At 45.0% G+C, this 14067-nt stretch overlaps 1 protein-coding gene across 20 annotated transcripts in view; it reads right to left on the reverse strand.

Moving 5' to 3' along the window:
* Positions 1 to 14067, reverse strand: part of LOC130707341 (ras-related protein Rab-7b) — an 85308-nt gene that overhangs the window by 67759 nt on the left and 3482 nt on the right. For 18 of the 20 annotated variants that reach the window (XM_057541573.1, XM_057541567.1, XM_057541559.1 and 15 more), the window contains 3 exons: positions 9639 to 9707; positions 8958 to 9084; positions 8025 to 8240 (listed from right to left, as the gene is read on the reverse strand). In XM_057541573.1, coding sequence (XP_057397556.1) covers positions 8025 to 8240; positions 8958 to 9084; positions 9639 to 9691 — 396 coding nt within the window. In that variant the 5' untranslated portion in view covers positions 9692 to 9707. Of the gene's footprint in view, positions 1 to 164; positions 262 to 8024; positions 8241 to 8957; positions 9085 to 9638; positions 9708 to 14067 lie in introns of all 20 variants that reach the window. The other 2 variants (XM_057541574.1, XM_057541575.1) reach the window with 1 other exon arrangement.

A 14067-nucleotide genomic window follows, 5' to 3' on the forward strand; every position in this document is an offset into this window, starting at 1 on the left:
TTCAGTAAACTTTGCAGACTAATGTTCTGAGTTCATTTTTAGATCAAAAATCATTCACTTGGACCACAGAGCCCCTGGGCCCTCAGGTAGAGAGAAGAAAAGGACAGCCTAGAGAGAAGGGAGCCCCTTTTCCAGGAGTTCAATCTAATCAACAAATGACTGACCTGCTTTTGCCCAAACCCATGGTATCCATATCACTTGAAGGAAATTGCTGGGTGAAACCATAGGTTGCAGTGCCTTAGGATCCGCCAGGTCCGAGGCCTGGGTAACACAAAGGAAATGACAAAATGGCTATTTCTGGAGGGTGATTTAGGTTCATTTGGTTGCTCTCCGTGTGGATATGAATCCTCTCCCCTGTTTCAGTAACGCAGACAAAGTAACTAAGCTACAGTAGTAATTCTCAACTGAGGGTGATTTTCTCCCCCAGGAGACATTTGGCAATGTCTCCAGATATTTTTGGTCACAACCAGGAGGAGGGGTGTTGCTGGCATCTAGTGGGTAGAGGCCAAAGATGCAGCTAAATATCCTACAATACCCAGGACAGTCCCCCACAACAGGAAATTTCCCAGCCTAAAATGTCAGTAGTGCCAAGGTTAAGAAATCCTGAGTTAAAGCATCCTCTGGGTACCCAGTCCTGAAACAGGACTTGGATAAACAAAAGAAGACAATACTTAAAACACAGAACAGAATATAACAAGTGAGCTGTGTCACATAAACACTGCAGTGAAGTTTTGAAAAGGAGACAAATGTGGGCAACAGAGAATCTGAAACTATGTGGAGGAGGTACAATTATGCTGTTTTTAAAAGCATGGAATGAGGAAAAATGCTTTAGGGAAGAAGAATAGCTTGAGTAAGAGTACAGAAGTGGGAAGGAGCTGGGTTATGGAAGAAACAGCGAGGAGGCGAGGGTGGATGATGCAGGTGAGTTACAGACGAGGGCAAATTAACTGCAGGGAAATGGACTGGCCAGTTTGCTCATGCATGAAAGTACAGAAATGACCTAGATACCTAAGGTCTCTTTCACCATCAACATTCTATGATTCTAGAACAGCGGGTCCCAACTTTTTGTGCATCCAAGTAGCCTTAAGTTATTTCTAAAACTACAGATGCCTGAAGCCCACTCCCCAAGATTCTGATTCAGTAGGACTGAGGAAGAACCAGAACATCCGTATTTTTAAAGCCTTTTGCAACATGATAAATACAATGAACACTGTTGCATTAATATATATGAAACTTGTTGAGAGTAAACACTGAGTTCTCATCACAAGGAAAACGTTTTTTTCTACTTCTATAATTTTTTATCTATATGAGATGATGGATATCACTAAACCAACTATGGTCATCATTTCATGATGCATGTAAGTCAAATCATTATGCTGTACACCTTAAACTTACACAGGGCTGTATGCCAATTATATCTCAAAACTGAAAGAAAAAAAGGAAAATCTGACACAGGCCAGAAAATCATCATTCTGACTCTTTACCCATTACAGTATTATCTGTATTACGTATTCAATGCTTCAGCTGAAGTAAAGTAATTCAACCTATTAACTCCCAACTCATGACTTTCTACTTTAACAATTATCTATGCCCTCTAACTCAATAATTCTGGGAGCCTATCCTAAATAACCAGAAAATAAAACAATGTTTTATTATATATTATACAACAAAGATATGTTATTTTTAACTTTTATTAAAATATAATTACAGTATCACTTTTAATGTCTAAAAATTGAATACAATATAAACGTTCCATCACAGTGAACAATTAAATAACGGCAAACTTATGACAGAATACTAATTAGCCACTAAAAATGACAATTACCTTTTAACAAAATAAAACACTTATAGTAACACTAAGGGAAAATATCAGGATACAAAGCTACATATAAGGGTGTGTGTAGGACTCCATTTCTGTTAAAAATAGAGCTTAGAAACAAAACTAGAAGATTTGATTCAAACTGTTAACATTAGTTATCTTTAGGTTTGGGGATTATGGGTAACTTTATTTTCTTGTTTATAATTTTCCATGCTTTCCAAATTTCCTATAAAACATGTATTACTTTTCTAATTGGGGAGAAAAGTTGGCCTATTCTGCTGATATAGGCTGGACAGAAACAACAGTTTGTTCCAAGGCTAAAGAGATTTAAGTTTCAAAAATATATCTATGAATTAATTCTTATGAATACTTATTGAAGGCCAAAAATTTTAAAAATAGATCAAGACCACTAAATTCCTAAATAGTGATGAATGTAACACAGCATCCACATTTTAGAGCTACTGTAAGGAAGCAATCCTATAAACTCATTAGGTGGGGAGTGTTTCCTATAAACTCATTAGGTGGAGATTTGAAGGCACTGTGGACAATTTCCATCAAAGCTGACTGAGCACAGGGCAGGCAGGATCTACCTGGGATTTGGTGACATAACTAACTCATCTCCTGCCATGAAGGGAGCTCATCAGGGCCAAGAGACTACCTACTTTATGGTAAAAGAAATAATGGCAGGATCTGTTGAAATTAACATGCTTTGAAAGACGGGGCAAATATAATCTAGAAAAGTAGTTACTAAAATGGAAAGGTGGGACATTTGAAATTATTGCAAACTCTTAAATATTTCCTGCAAGGATTAGCCAGTAGTGGGGTACTAGGCATCCAGGATTTTCAAAGATTTCGAATATTCTATCCTTTTGCCCCCAGAAGCACACTCAAACTCGTAGACCAGGTGCCTCTATTTTAAAATAATGAAAGTAGGGATGTGGTTAGAGCTATGAACTACCACAATCACAATGTTCAGACGGCAACTGAAAGCAGAGGTTCAAGTAATCCTAACTACATACGTCCAAGTATGCATAATCCCACTGCACATTCCCAGCACACCTCAGAGGTGGTCCGAGCAACGGAGACGCTGGAAGAACCTTCATCTTATTAACCTATCCCGCTGGTGGGACACAGGGCTCAGTCTCTGTTAACCTACAGGGGCTCCACAAACCAAGTCTGCCCCTCCTTCTGGAGGCCCAGGCCACAGCCGTGCAGGCACCTGGAGATCATTGGTAGGAAAAACACTCTTTAAAAATGAAACAAAACAAAACCCAAAAAGACAAACAAACCCGACTTCTCAAAAGCTTTTCCAACCTGGAGTGAGAAATAGTTGAACGCAGTGGCAGAATATCAGGATGTCTGAAAGCCCAGTTTCACCGAGTAAAAGACCTGGAATGCGGCAAGTTAACTCAAAGGCCCGGGGCTGCACTAGACGTGGTGTGGTTGCAAAGACCGCCCAGACCGGCCCACAGTCTGGCCTCTGAACCGGTCGGCGGCCCGGGGAAAGCAGCCCGCGTCCCGCCGCCGGGAGAGGCCTGAGCGGCCGCTGCGCCCCTAATAGACCTGGGGCCCGGCCGACCGCAGACTGCCCACCAGGTGCCCCGACTCGGGGCCGGGAAGCTCGTCCGGGGCAGGCGCGTTACCTGCAGCAGATGCAGCTGGGCCACGAGGCGCCGCGGCAAATGGAGGAAGCAGTCGCGAGCGTTGGTGAAGGCCACGGTCACGGCCGCCCCGTCACCCCCAGCACCCGCCAGGCGACCGCTGCCCCACATCATCCGCAAGCGCTGTTCCCGCGGCCGCACCCTAGCCGACCGGGGCTAACCCGGCAGGCCGAGGACGTCGGAGCCGGAGAAGATCGATCGGCCCCGCCCCTAGCCCCGCCCCCTGCCCTGCCGCGCATCTGTAGCGGGCGGGTGGGGGCATGGAAGCCTGCTCCGGCTCTCCGGGCCTCTCCGCCGCGCCGCCTCACATGCATTTAATTAATTAATTTGTTTGTTTGTTTGCCTTTGGCTGCGCCGCATAGCATGTGAGATCTTAGTTCCCCAACCAGGGATCGAACCTGTGCCCCCTGCAGTGGAAGCGCGGAGTACTAACAACTGGACCGCCAGGGAATTCCCTAATATGCATTTATTTATTCTTTTTTCTTTTTTTTTTTAACATCTTTATTGGAATATAATTGCTTTACAATGGTGTGTTAGTTTCTGCTTTATAACAAAGTGAATCAGCTATACATATACATATATCCCCATACCTCATATGCATTTAAAATGATCAATTGTGTGTGTTGAGATTAGTATGTCAGATACATCTTAAACCAATCAAAAATAATGAAGAAAACATAATCCCAATGTTATGAATCAGCAGTAAGTCAGAAACTGCCTGAGTGTAGAGAAAGAATGCACATCCTAGTGAATAAATTCTTCATAGCATAGATGCTAGCAGAACTGTTCTTTCTAATAAACTAATTTTTTTTCACTTTTACCTTGTGTAGAAGGAGTAGGGGTTTTAAGAAAAATCTAAGTCAGCAATTTCTTTAAAATTATCCTGGTGAGGTATTGATTGATTGATTGATTATGGTAAAATATACGTAAACATAAAATTTACCATTTTAACTATATTTAAGTGTACAGTTCGGTGGCATTAGTACATTCACATCATTGTGTAACCATCACCACTGCTCATTTCCACAGGTTTTTCATCATCCCACATCTAACATATATGTTTTAAATATTCATTTTCTCTTTGTTAAGTAGGAAGAGCTTCCCTATCTTCCCAGCCCACACCTCGGAGGTATTAAATTAAGGAGGGGAACAGTCACTTCCACGTATTAAGATTGCCATGTGCTTTATAGGCATCATTGCCTATAATCCTCAAACAACCTCATGAAATCTGAGTCTGGTCTCTATTTCACAAAGAAGCTGGAACTGGCCAAGGACACACACGAATTTGAGCCCAGAGAAGGTGCTCCTTCCGGTGGCCCTCAGCTCTTATCCACTCAAGCCTGTGCGAGCGGGGACTGTCTCCAGACTGGCTCTCCAAGCCCAGGGTGTGCCTCTCAACGACTGGCGGCATCCCCTGCTGGGTCTGTGCCGTTTGCGGGCAGCCGCTTCCCAGCCTCACCTCTGGCTCCACGATCCTGGGTCTCTGGATTGAAGTCCCTCTGTTCTCCCCACTTCCAGTTCCTCCTCTCCACTTCCCTGTGCTCATCTCATGGCTGCGAGCACTTCTTCACCTCTGTTCCTCCTGCTCTGCCTTCCTTCAAGCCCTTCCCTTGTCACCCTCTCCAGTGCGGGTTATTTCCACACCCTACTCAGTACAGACCCCAGAGACCTGGTTGGGCTTGCCTGGGTCTTTGCTACTTCTTTCAAACTTTTATTCTTCCTCTCTCTGCAGAACAAAGCTCATCATCCTGCAGCTGGGATTGGACCCCCTCTACCCCTCTGAGTCATCACCTATGCCTCCCATCCTGCCAGGTACCCCCTGATTCACTGAACACTTGCAATCTCGTGAAACTTCCTCTGCACGCAGCCCCCAACGCTCACGAGAGCCTCACACTTCCTTCCCCTGCAGCCGTCTTCACCTTCTCTCCACTCAGCCTCTCCTTCCCAGGCCCAGACCCAGGGCCTCCATTGTCTGCTCTCCTTTCCCCTCCCTCCTTCTGCCCTGTTCCTCAACCTCTGACAGCCTCCTGGCTCTTCAGCCTCTTCTTGTCTCTCCTCTTTCCTCCATGGGTTCTCAGCGAGTGCCCTTGCAGCTCTGTTCTTCAGCTACTCTTGTCTGGAAAAACCTTCCATCAGGTCCCTGGCTTTTACCCCATGTACCATTGTTGAAGAAAAACACAACATAGACTCCACTTCAAACTCCTGGTCTCCCTGAGCCCTTGGTGTCACCCATCAGTTCTGGTCTTTGTCCTTGACTAGCTCCTTCACCTGTTTCTCTGCAGAGTAACTGGCACAGCTTCACCATGATTCTTGAGATTCCTCCTGGGCTCCCTTCCTCCTCTCTCTCAGCAGAAGATGGTTCCTCTTATTTCACTGAGGAAACATCGCACTCTCAGTCTTGAACTCCCTCGACTGCCCGCCCCACGACTTGCAGGTATATGAAGCAAGATGTGAAATGGAAGTTTTGGCAGAGACACTACAGTGTGATTGATGCCAGGTATCAAGTTGGTTGGGAGACAGACCACCCCTGGGACTGTGCACATTTCCAAAGGTTCATGACCAAGAATCTGCTAGACGACTCTAACACCCCTGGCATGGATATAAAAGGATTGAAAAGGAGGGTTAGAAAGGATTTTTTGGGGGGGTACACCCCTCCTAAGAGGGAGACCATGTAAGGCCTCACCTCTGGACAAAAGAGGGTTTCAAGGAGGCCACTTGGAAAGGTTAACATATGACCCCTGGAGTTTGGTGGCTACAGTGGATTGGTATCTGATTGCATCTGAGGGATTTAAGGCAAAAGGCAACAGGGCAGAGAGAGGACAGACTGCACTGAGAATGAATTACCCTTGGCCCTACAATGGAGCCAGAATGCACGGTGTGTCTTATGAAAGAGAGGCGGGCTCCACAGAGAGCTAGGCAGCCTGGAGCTGTTGTAAACCCCATCAGGAAGAGTGTCTGCAGGAGGAGGGGACCCCATGGAGTGGAGGATGGCTCTTAAGCTCCTAAATTAGGAGTTGAGGAAGAATATGCAAGACCCTTGTCAGGGGAGGTACAGTTAAATGTTCCCAGTGGAGGCTTCTTAGGACCCAAAAGAGTAATCCACCAAGAGACAGCTTGAAATACCGGACCGGGAGAGCACAAACTATCTTAAGACAGTACCAGTCAAATAAGGATCTTTCCGCTTCTCCTGACCTCTTATCCCTCTTTTTGCTTCATTCCTGATGGGCTCTGAAACCAAAATTATCCTGAGAAGGGGAGGAAGTGTAGACACATAAAGTTGGCAATGAGATGCCCCTCCTAGACCACAGTGTTCTCACTTGCAGCTGGCCCCAGTGGGAAAAAGAGAGACCCCTTGGCTGTGAATGAACTTAGGACTTTGATTCTTATTTGAGATTGGATATTTGTAATTAGAGAATTGACACTAAATTTGCAACCTGAAGTTACCATAGAATTGATGACTTCTAGATTTCTATTTCCAGCACAGACTTCTCCTTTGAAGTTTCATTCTTATGTGTTCTAAAGCCTACTGGTCACCCCCAATTAGTTGTTCTCCAAGCTCCTCCAACTCAGCATGTCAGAACCAAACTCATCTCTCTCTCTGAACAAGAGGCTCTTCTTTATGGAGGTAATAGCTTAGTTGGAAGCACCACCATCCATTCATCCACCCACCCATCCATCATTCCAAGTGATGCCTCAGTTCTCCTATCACTTTTCTCCATTTGAACACTTGTGAAAATGTGGTTCAAATATGAACCCCATTTATTTTCTCTATTTGAAACACTAAGACAACTTGTTCAGACACTCTTTTTGGTGTCCTTTGGGCTTTGTTTGGCACAAGAGCATCTTTTATAAATTGTCTACTTTTATTCTCTTCTCATTAGTAGGCAACGATGAACAGAGCTCTACTCAATGCCACTGCCATGGTAAACACCTACATAAGTGTGGTCACTGCAGCCATGGAGCAAGCAGATCATTTGTCAAGTGGTTGGCCAGATGATATAGAATATGCTTAAGCTAATAAGAAATAAATACTGTATTACTACTTTCCCAGAAAATTTGTAGTTTCAAGAATTCATAACTGCAGACCCCCTATCTGACCCTGGGTAGAAATACTGTTCTACAGGTTAATTCAAATCCCACCTGCCTACTTCTGGTGCCTTCATTCTTCCATTCCCTGTCTCTAGACAAAATTGCCTTCAAAATTGCTCACATCATGCTATTTCTTACCTTTGTTCTTGCTGTCTCTTCAGCCTGGAACCCACTTCCTTATAGGAAGCCCTTTCTATACTCTGGGCTTGAGTAGATAGATGCCCTTTCACTATGGTCCCCAAATATCCAAGGTGTATCTCTATGATTGCTTATGATTTATCTTATTGTATCATAATTGTCTTTTAAATTATCTGCATCCATTACTAGACTGTAAAATTCTTAAGGTAAGGACTATGCCTGATTCAACTCTGTATGTGTGGGACTTAACTCAGTGCCTGGCATATAGCCAGTCCTCACATGTTTGGTGAATGAATGGATGAATGAGTCAGCGGTACCTGCCGGTCTGCCAGATCGATCTTGTTCCCCAGCACCACCATGGGGTAGGACTGCTCCATTGGAATGGTTTTGGCTAGAACATCACCCCTCCAGGTTTCCAGGGCTTCAAAGGTCTCCACGTCAGTGACATCAAAAGCCAGGACGCAGCCATCAGAGCCTTTGTAGAATGTAGACACCATGGAGCGGAATCGCTCCTGTCCTCCTGTGTCCCAGATCTGGAGGGGAAGAACAGAGGCTCCATGGGGCTGTGATGAGTGGCTGAAGGTAGGCCCAAACAGGTCACATCATGTCAAAGCTTCCTTTTCTGGGTAGGGGGCAGATAGCCCTGGCACAGGTGCATGAGGTCCTTTCACACACGGGCATCACACACCCTGTCACCCATGTACACTACAGAATCTCTGCACTAATATTTAACATCCCAAGAGTACTTTCACATCTGAGTCCTCATTTTCCACCTGGGGCATCAGGACAGGCATTGTTCTTCCACCTGATAGATTTGGACCTTGGGAGTGACTTGCCCAAGTCCACTTGGCAATTTTTCCAGGGAACCTGAGCCTTAGGGGGCCTCTTAATTCTGGATTGGTGCTCTCCCTTCTAGATCAGGGATCAGTAAATTTTTCCATAAAGGGACATATAGTAAATAACAAGCTTTGCAGACTATATACCGTCTGTTGCCACTACTCAATTCTGCTGTTGTACTGTGAAAGCAGCCATAAGACCGTGAGTAAACAAACGGGCAGGGCTGTGTTCCAATAAAACTTTATTTTCAAAAGCAAATGGTGGACCAGATTTGGCCCATGAATTAAAGTTTACTGATCTATGCTCTAGACTCTTCTAGCTCCTGGTGCACATTGCTGTGTGAGTGGCCGTCCAGGGAATGTGGGGTGATATTCAGGTGTGTATGTTGAAGAGGGGATGAGAGGGCGGCTCACCTGTAGCTTCAAAGTTGTGTCATCCAGTATGATAATCTTGGAGAGGATACTGGCTCCCAGTGTGGTCTGATAGTCCTCGTAAAATGTCTTGTGCACGAATCGGTGGAGGAGGGAAGTCTTTCCAACACTAAGGAAAAAAACCCAGACACATGTGGACACACTACAAACACACACACACACACACACACACACACTCACACACATATCCATACCTTTCTCAACATCTTACCATGACCCTCTCACCACTGTCTCTCTCTGAGATTTTGAATTTCTAACATTTGCAGTTTGAGTAGCTTGCTAATACTAGGGAATGGACACTAGAAGCAGGGACCAAAGTGAGCAGAGAAGTTTGCAGAGAGCCGAGTGCCTCACAGCAAAATGGTCAGGTCTTTCCTGTATGTGGCAGGAGGTAGGAGGGCAGAGAGATGCTAAATGGCTTGCCTAATTCACATACCTAGTTACTGCAGAGTTAACTGCAGAGCCGGGGTCAGAAACCAGGTAGCCTGACTCCCAGTCTCTTTCTCCCATCTCAGCTCCCTTCCCTGGGGTGGAATGCCCTCCCTGGTGCCACTCTGAATCAGAAAGGGACCCATGCAAGGTGGGAGCAAATATAGGACGTCTCACTGTTCTTGGGTAGGGGCTTCTTCCCAACCCCCAGACCCCCAGCTGAACTTGGCTTACCCCAGGGCTCCGATGATGATGAGCTTGAGGTCCACCTTCTTCCGAGGATTCATGGAGGGGCTTCAGAGCCTGTAGGGAAACAGAAGTCATCTACATGCTGGCCAGAGTAACCCTGTGGCCATTGTCACTGGGGCTGGTGTCTACTTTCCCCTCGTCATGTGCAGAACTCTGCCCTGGGCTCGGATGGGGTTGTTCTCCAAGTGAGGCGGATGACTCAGCAACCCTTACACACCCACCTCCTCACTTCCCCTGGGGGTCTCCCTGAGGCTGGAAGGATGGTGGCCCCACCCCATCCTAGGACAGGCACACCTCTTACGTTTCAGCTCTACCGACCCCGCAGGGCACCAAGGCTGGACTGGACTGAACAGAGGCCTCGCAGACAGCCTCTGTTCCAAGCCTGGAGCCAGGGATGCAGGGCAGTGCGGGAAGAGGAGATGGGGGTGGGACAAGGGGTCCATTGTTAGGACCGCTGAGAGGCTTTGGATGGAAGAGTGGCCTTCCTTCAGCCCGAGGTGTTGCTGCATTGGCAGAATCAAAAGGCTCTTCTCTAATGCAGCTGGTGGGGGTGTAACTGGTACACGTTTCTGGAAAGCTGCTTGGCAGCAAGTATTGAGAGCCTTAAAAATGTCCCTGCCCTCCACTTCTAGGAATTTGTCCTAAAAAAATAATCTGAAACGCAGGCAAAGACTCTTGTTCAAGAATGTTCTTTCCCAGCGTCATTTATAAACACCCAACAATAAAGAAGTGGTTAAAAAACTCATGGCACACGATGAACTATTAAGCAGTCATTAAAATGGAGTTTGTGAGCATATTATAATAACGTGGGAAAATGCTTATGCCATAGGATCTAAATGAAAAACAGAAGACACTAAACTGTACATACCATACCGCCCCCCCAAGTATTGAAATGAATTCCTACTTGCATGGAAAAAGATCTAGAAAGAAATATATAAAAAACGTAAGTCGTTAATTCTGGGTGGTAGGAAACTATGATTTTAACTTTGTTCTCTATACTTTTTAGTATGTTCCAATTTTTTTTTAACAACAAACATGTCAAACATGTATTGTTCCTATAAGAGAAAAATACTTGTATGTATATTTTATATATATAAATTATATATGTATATATATTGTGATTATTAACAAGATAAAGCAAAACTGTCTCAGGGAATTATGCTTAAATGGCTCTTTGGTTCTACCCTTACGTGCACACACATATATACTATTCCCAACTCCTGGGTCTTCTGACCTTGGGTGCAGTAGATGTATTGAGTTAACACTGATCTGACTCTGCCTGGTTGAGGTAGCAAAAGTTGGCCAGCTTGAACTTGCCTGGTACTGGGAAAAAGCTCTCAACTGGATGTCCTGAGGTTTGGGTTCTAGTTCTCACTTTGCCACTGTGTGACCTTGGGCCAGTTACTTCCCCTCTTTGAGCCTTGGCTTTCCAACTAGAGGATGAGCCATCTGGGCCCCAAAGACCCAAGGCCCCTTCTGGTTGACAAATGCTTTATCTGCTGGAGTGTAACTCACTGGGCCACGAGAGCCTTGCACTGGACACTGGGAGGAGCAAAAGACAAAGCAAATAGGAGCCCACTCCAGGGAGTCATCAGGGGAGAAGGGAAAGGGGTGAGTGATTACAGCAGAGAGAAAATGTAAAGTGCCCCGACAGAGGCCCCGAGAAACTGCTGTGAGAATTCAGGGCTGGGGGAGAAGCTGCCAATCCAACTGGGCCCTGAGGAAATGACACATGTAGTTGGGAGTGATATTTCCCAGGAGGAAATGAAATATCAAAGCTCTGTGAACAGGGGAGTGGAGAAGGTGGATGGTTTGCTTCAGGGAAGGGTGAGGTGAAGGGTGTGGAGAGAGAAAAGCCTAGAAAGGAAGCAAGATTAAGATGGGTCATGAATACAGACCAAGGATTCTGTCATTCATTTATTCATTCGTCAAACATTTCCCACACTTCAGACAGGCAGAGGAAGAGAATTCAAAGTATTAACAGGGGCTGGTATTTTGTAATGGGTGTCACCGCCTACAAGGAAACCAGCCAAGGGAGAAGTGACTCAGAAGCTTCTGAAAGGCATGTGTCTCTAAGCATCAGTTACCACTCGGGAAGGGGAGCAAGGGTGAGCTCTTTCCTAAAGGCTTTGGTACAACCCGCTAACTTGGCCTCAAAAGCCAACAGAGTGCCCTGGAAAGGGGGTCAGAACAAAAGAGAGGCAGGGGAAGTGGGAAGGGAACCAGCATTGGTTGAGCACCTGCAGGGGCTGCTCTGTAGAGCTTAGGAAATCATGAGCTATGAGATGAGTACAATGGGGGCTCAGAGAAGCCAAGTCACTCATAACTCATCTAAGGCCCCACAGGTAGTATATGGAAGAGCTAATGTGTGAATCAAAGGCCAGAGAAGGCTGCTCTGTGCCATGTTGCCCGCTGACGTCCTGAGTTTGAATCGGTAGAATCTGTGTGCACAGGATCTAGGGCGCTGGGCTCAGGTTTGGTGAACCCCAACAAAACCTTGGTAGAGCTGTAGGGGATCGAGAGAAGGGCAGCCAAAGTGACAAGAGCCACAGTGGAAGCCAAGGGAATGGGCTGCTGAACAGGAGCTGTCGTGTGTGGACTAACCACAGGGGTCAAAAGAGCATCTTGAGGCAGAGGGGAGCAGATTCACACGTTGCCATGCGGAGTTGTCAACGCTCACACTATAAGCTAAGGTTTACTCGCCTGGTGGTGTTGTAGAGCACTTTGTGAATATGCAAATAAACATATCATCGTGAGGTTAATAAATGAATACATTATTATACTACATTTAACACACATAGTACATTATTATAATGCATTTATGGCAGAAATTAAGGGTTCAAGAAATGTTAGCACACAGAAATATCTTGTGGGATTGATACTACTCTTATCTCTGTTCTACCACTGAAGAAACAGGTGTTTAGAGAAGTTAAGTATGTAGTTCATCTCTAAAAGCATGGTCTGTAAGTGGCAGAACTGGGACTTGAATACAGACAGGCCTGACTCCAGAGATCACACTCTTAGCTGCTAGGTCCTACTTACTGCCTTCTGTGAAACTAGAATGAGGATCACACACCCTGCCACTTGGTGCCCCTGTCGGAGAGTCTGGGGGGCTGGATGGTTTGGGTTTGACATGGTGCAGCAGAGCTGGTGTGCATATGAAGGGAAAGCTGGGGTTGAGGGCAGGGTAGGTGGAAAGTGTATGTGTATAACAGAGGATCAATATCCACTATGTGTAAAGCACTCTACAGACAATCAAAGACAACACAGAACATAAAAGCGGGCAAAGAATACGAATAAGTAACCAGTAGAGATCTTATAAATGATAAGTAGTAAGCTTTGGGAGATACTTAAACTTACTAATTTTTAAGGCCATGCAAAGTTAAAAAATACCACTTTTTAACCCACCAGAGTGGCAAAAATTAAAAAGGTCGATGATAATATTTAGTGTTGACAAGCGGGTGGGGGAAAACTCTTGTTTATTGCTGATAGACTATGAATTGGCACCGTCTCTTTTGGAGAGCAGTTTGACATTATCAAAATTTAATATGCATACACCCTAGATTCTAATTCTAGAAGTCTATCCAACCGAAATACACATATGCTCAAACATGCATTTTTACAAAGATAATTGCTGAAGAACATTGTAACCTAAATGTCCATCAATAAAAGACCCTTGGCATAAATTATGATCCATACATACTCTGGAATACTAGGCAGTTTTTAAATGAGTGAAGTAATGAAGTGGAAAAATATGACAATTTAAGTGAAAAAAAAATCACTGAACATTTTGTATAGTATGATCCCAATTGTATAAAAACAACCCTATGTGTGTGACTATATGTTTAATATTATATTTATGCTTGTCCTGCAGTACATAGAAAGCTATGGATAGATACATACTAAATGATTAATAGGAGATGGGGAAAGGTAGATTAGAGGCAAGGAGCTATTGTTTTATTTTATATATGTCTTGTGTTAAAATTTGTTACACAAGTCTAAGTTGTTATTGTAATTAAAATATCAAATAGGGCTTCCTTGGTGGTGCAGTGGTTAAGAATCCGCCTGCCAATGCAGGGGACATGGGTTTGATTCCTGGTCCAGGAAGATCCCACATGCTGTGGAGCAACTAAGCCCGTGAGCCACAACTACTGAAGCCCACGCACCCAGAGCCCGTGCTCCGCAACAAGAGAGGTCACCACAATGAGAAGCCCGCACACCGCAACGAAGAGTAGCCCCCACTCCCCGCAACTAGAGAAAGCCCGCGCGCAGCAACAAAGACCCAACATAGCCAAAAATAAATAAATAAATAAATGTTTAAAAAATTAAAAAAATGAAAAAAGCCTGGTGAGGACTTTTCAGTGTATGTGACATGAAGTCCAGTTTCCTGGCTTAAATTCCTGGAATTCCTCAC

Source organism: Balaenoptera acutorostrata, chromosome 1 (assembly GCF_949987535.1).
Source record: "Balaenoptera acutorostrata chromosome 1, mBalAcu1.1, whole genome shotgun sequence".
Taxonomy (NCBI): Eukaryota; Metazoa; Chordata; class Mammalia; order Artiodactyla; family Balaenopteridae; genus Balaenoptera; species Balaenoptera acutorostrata.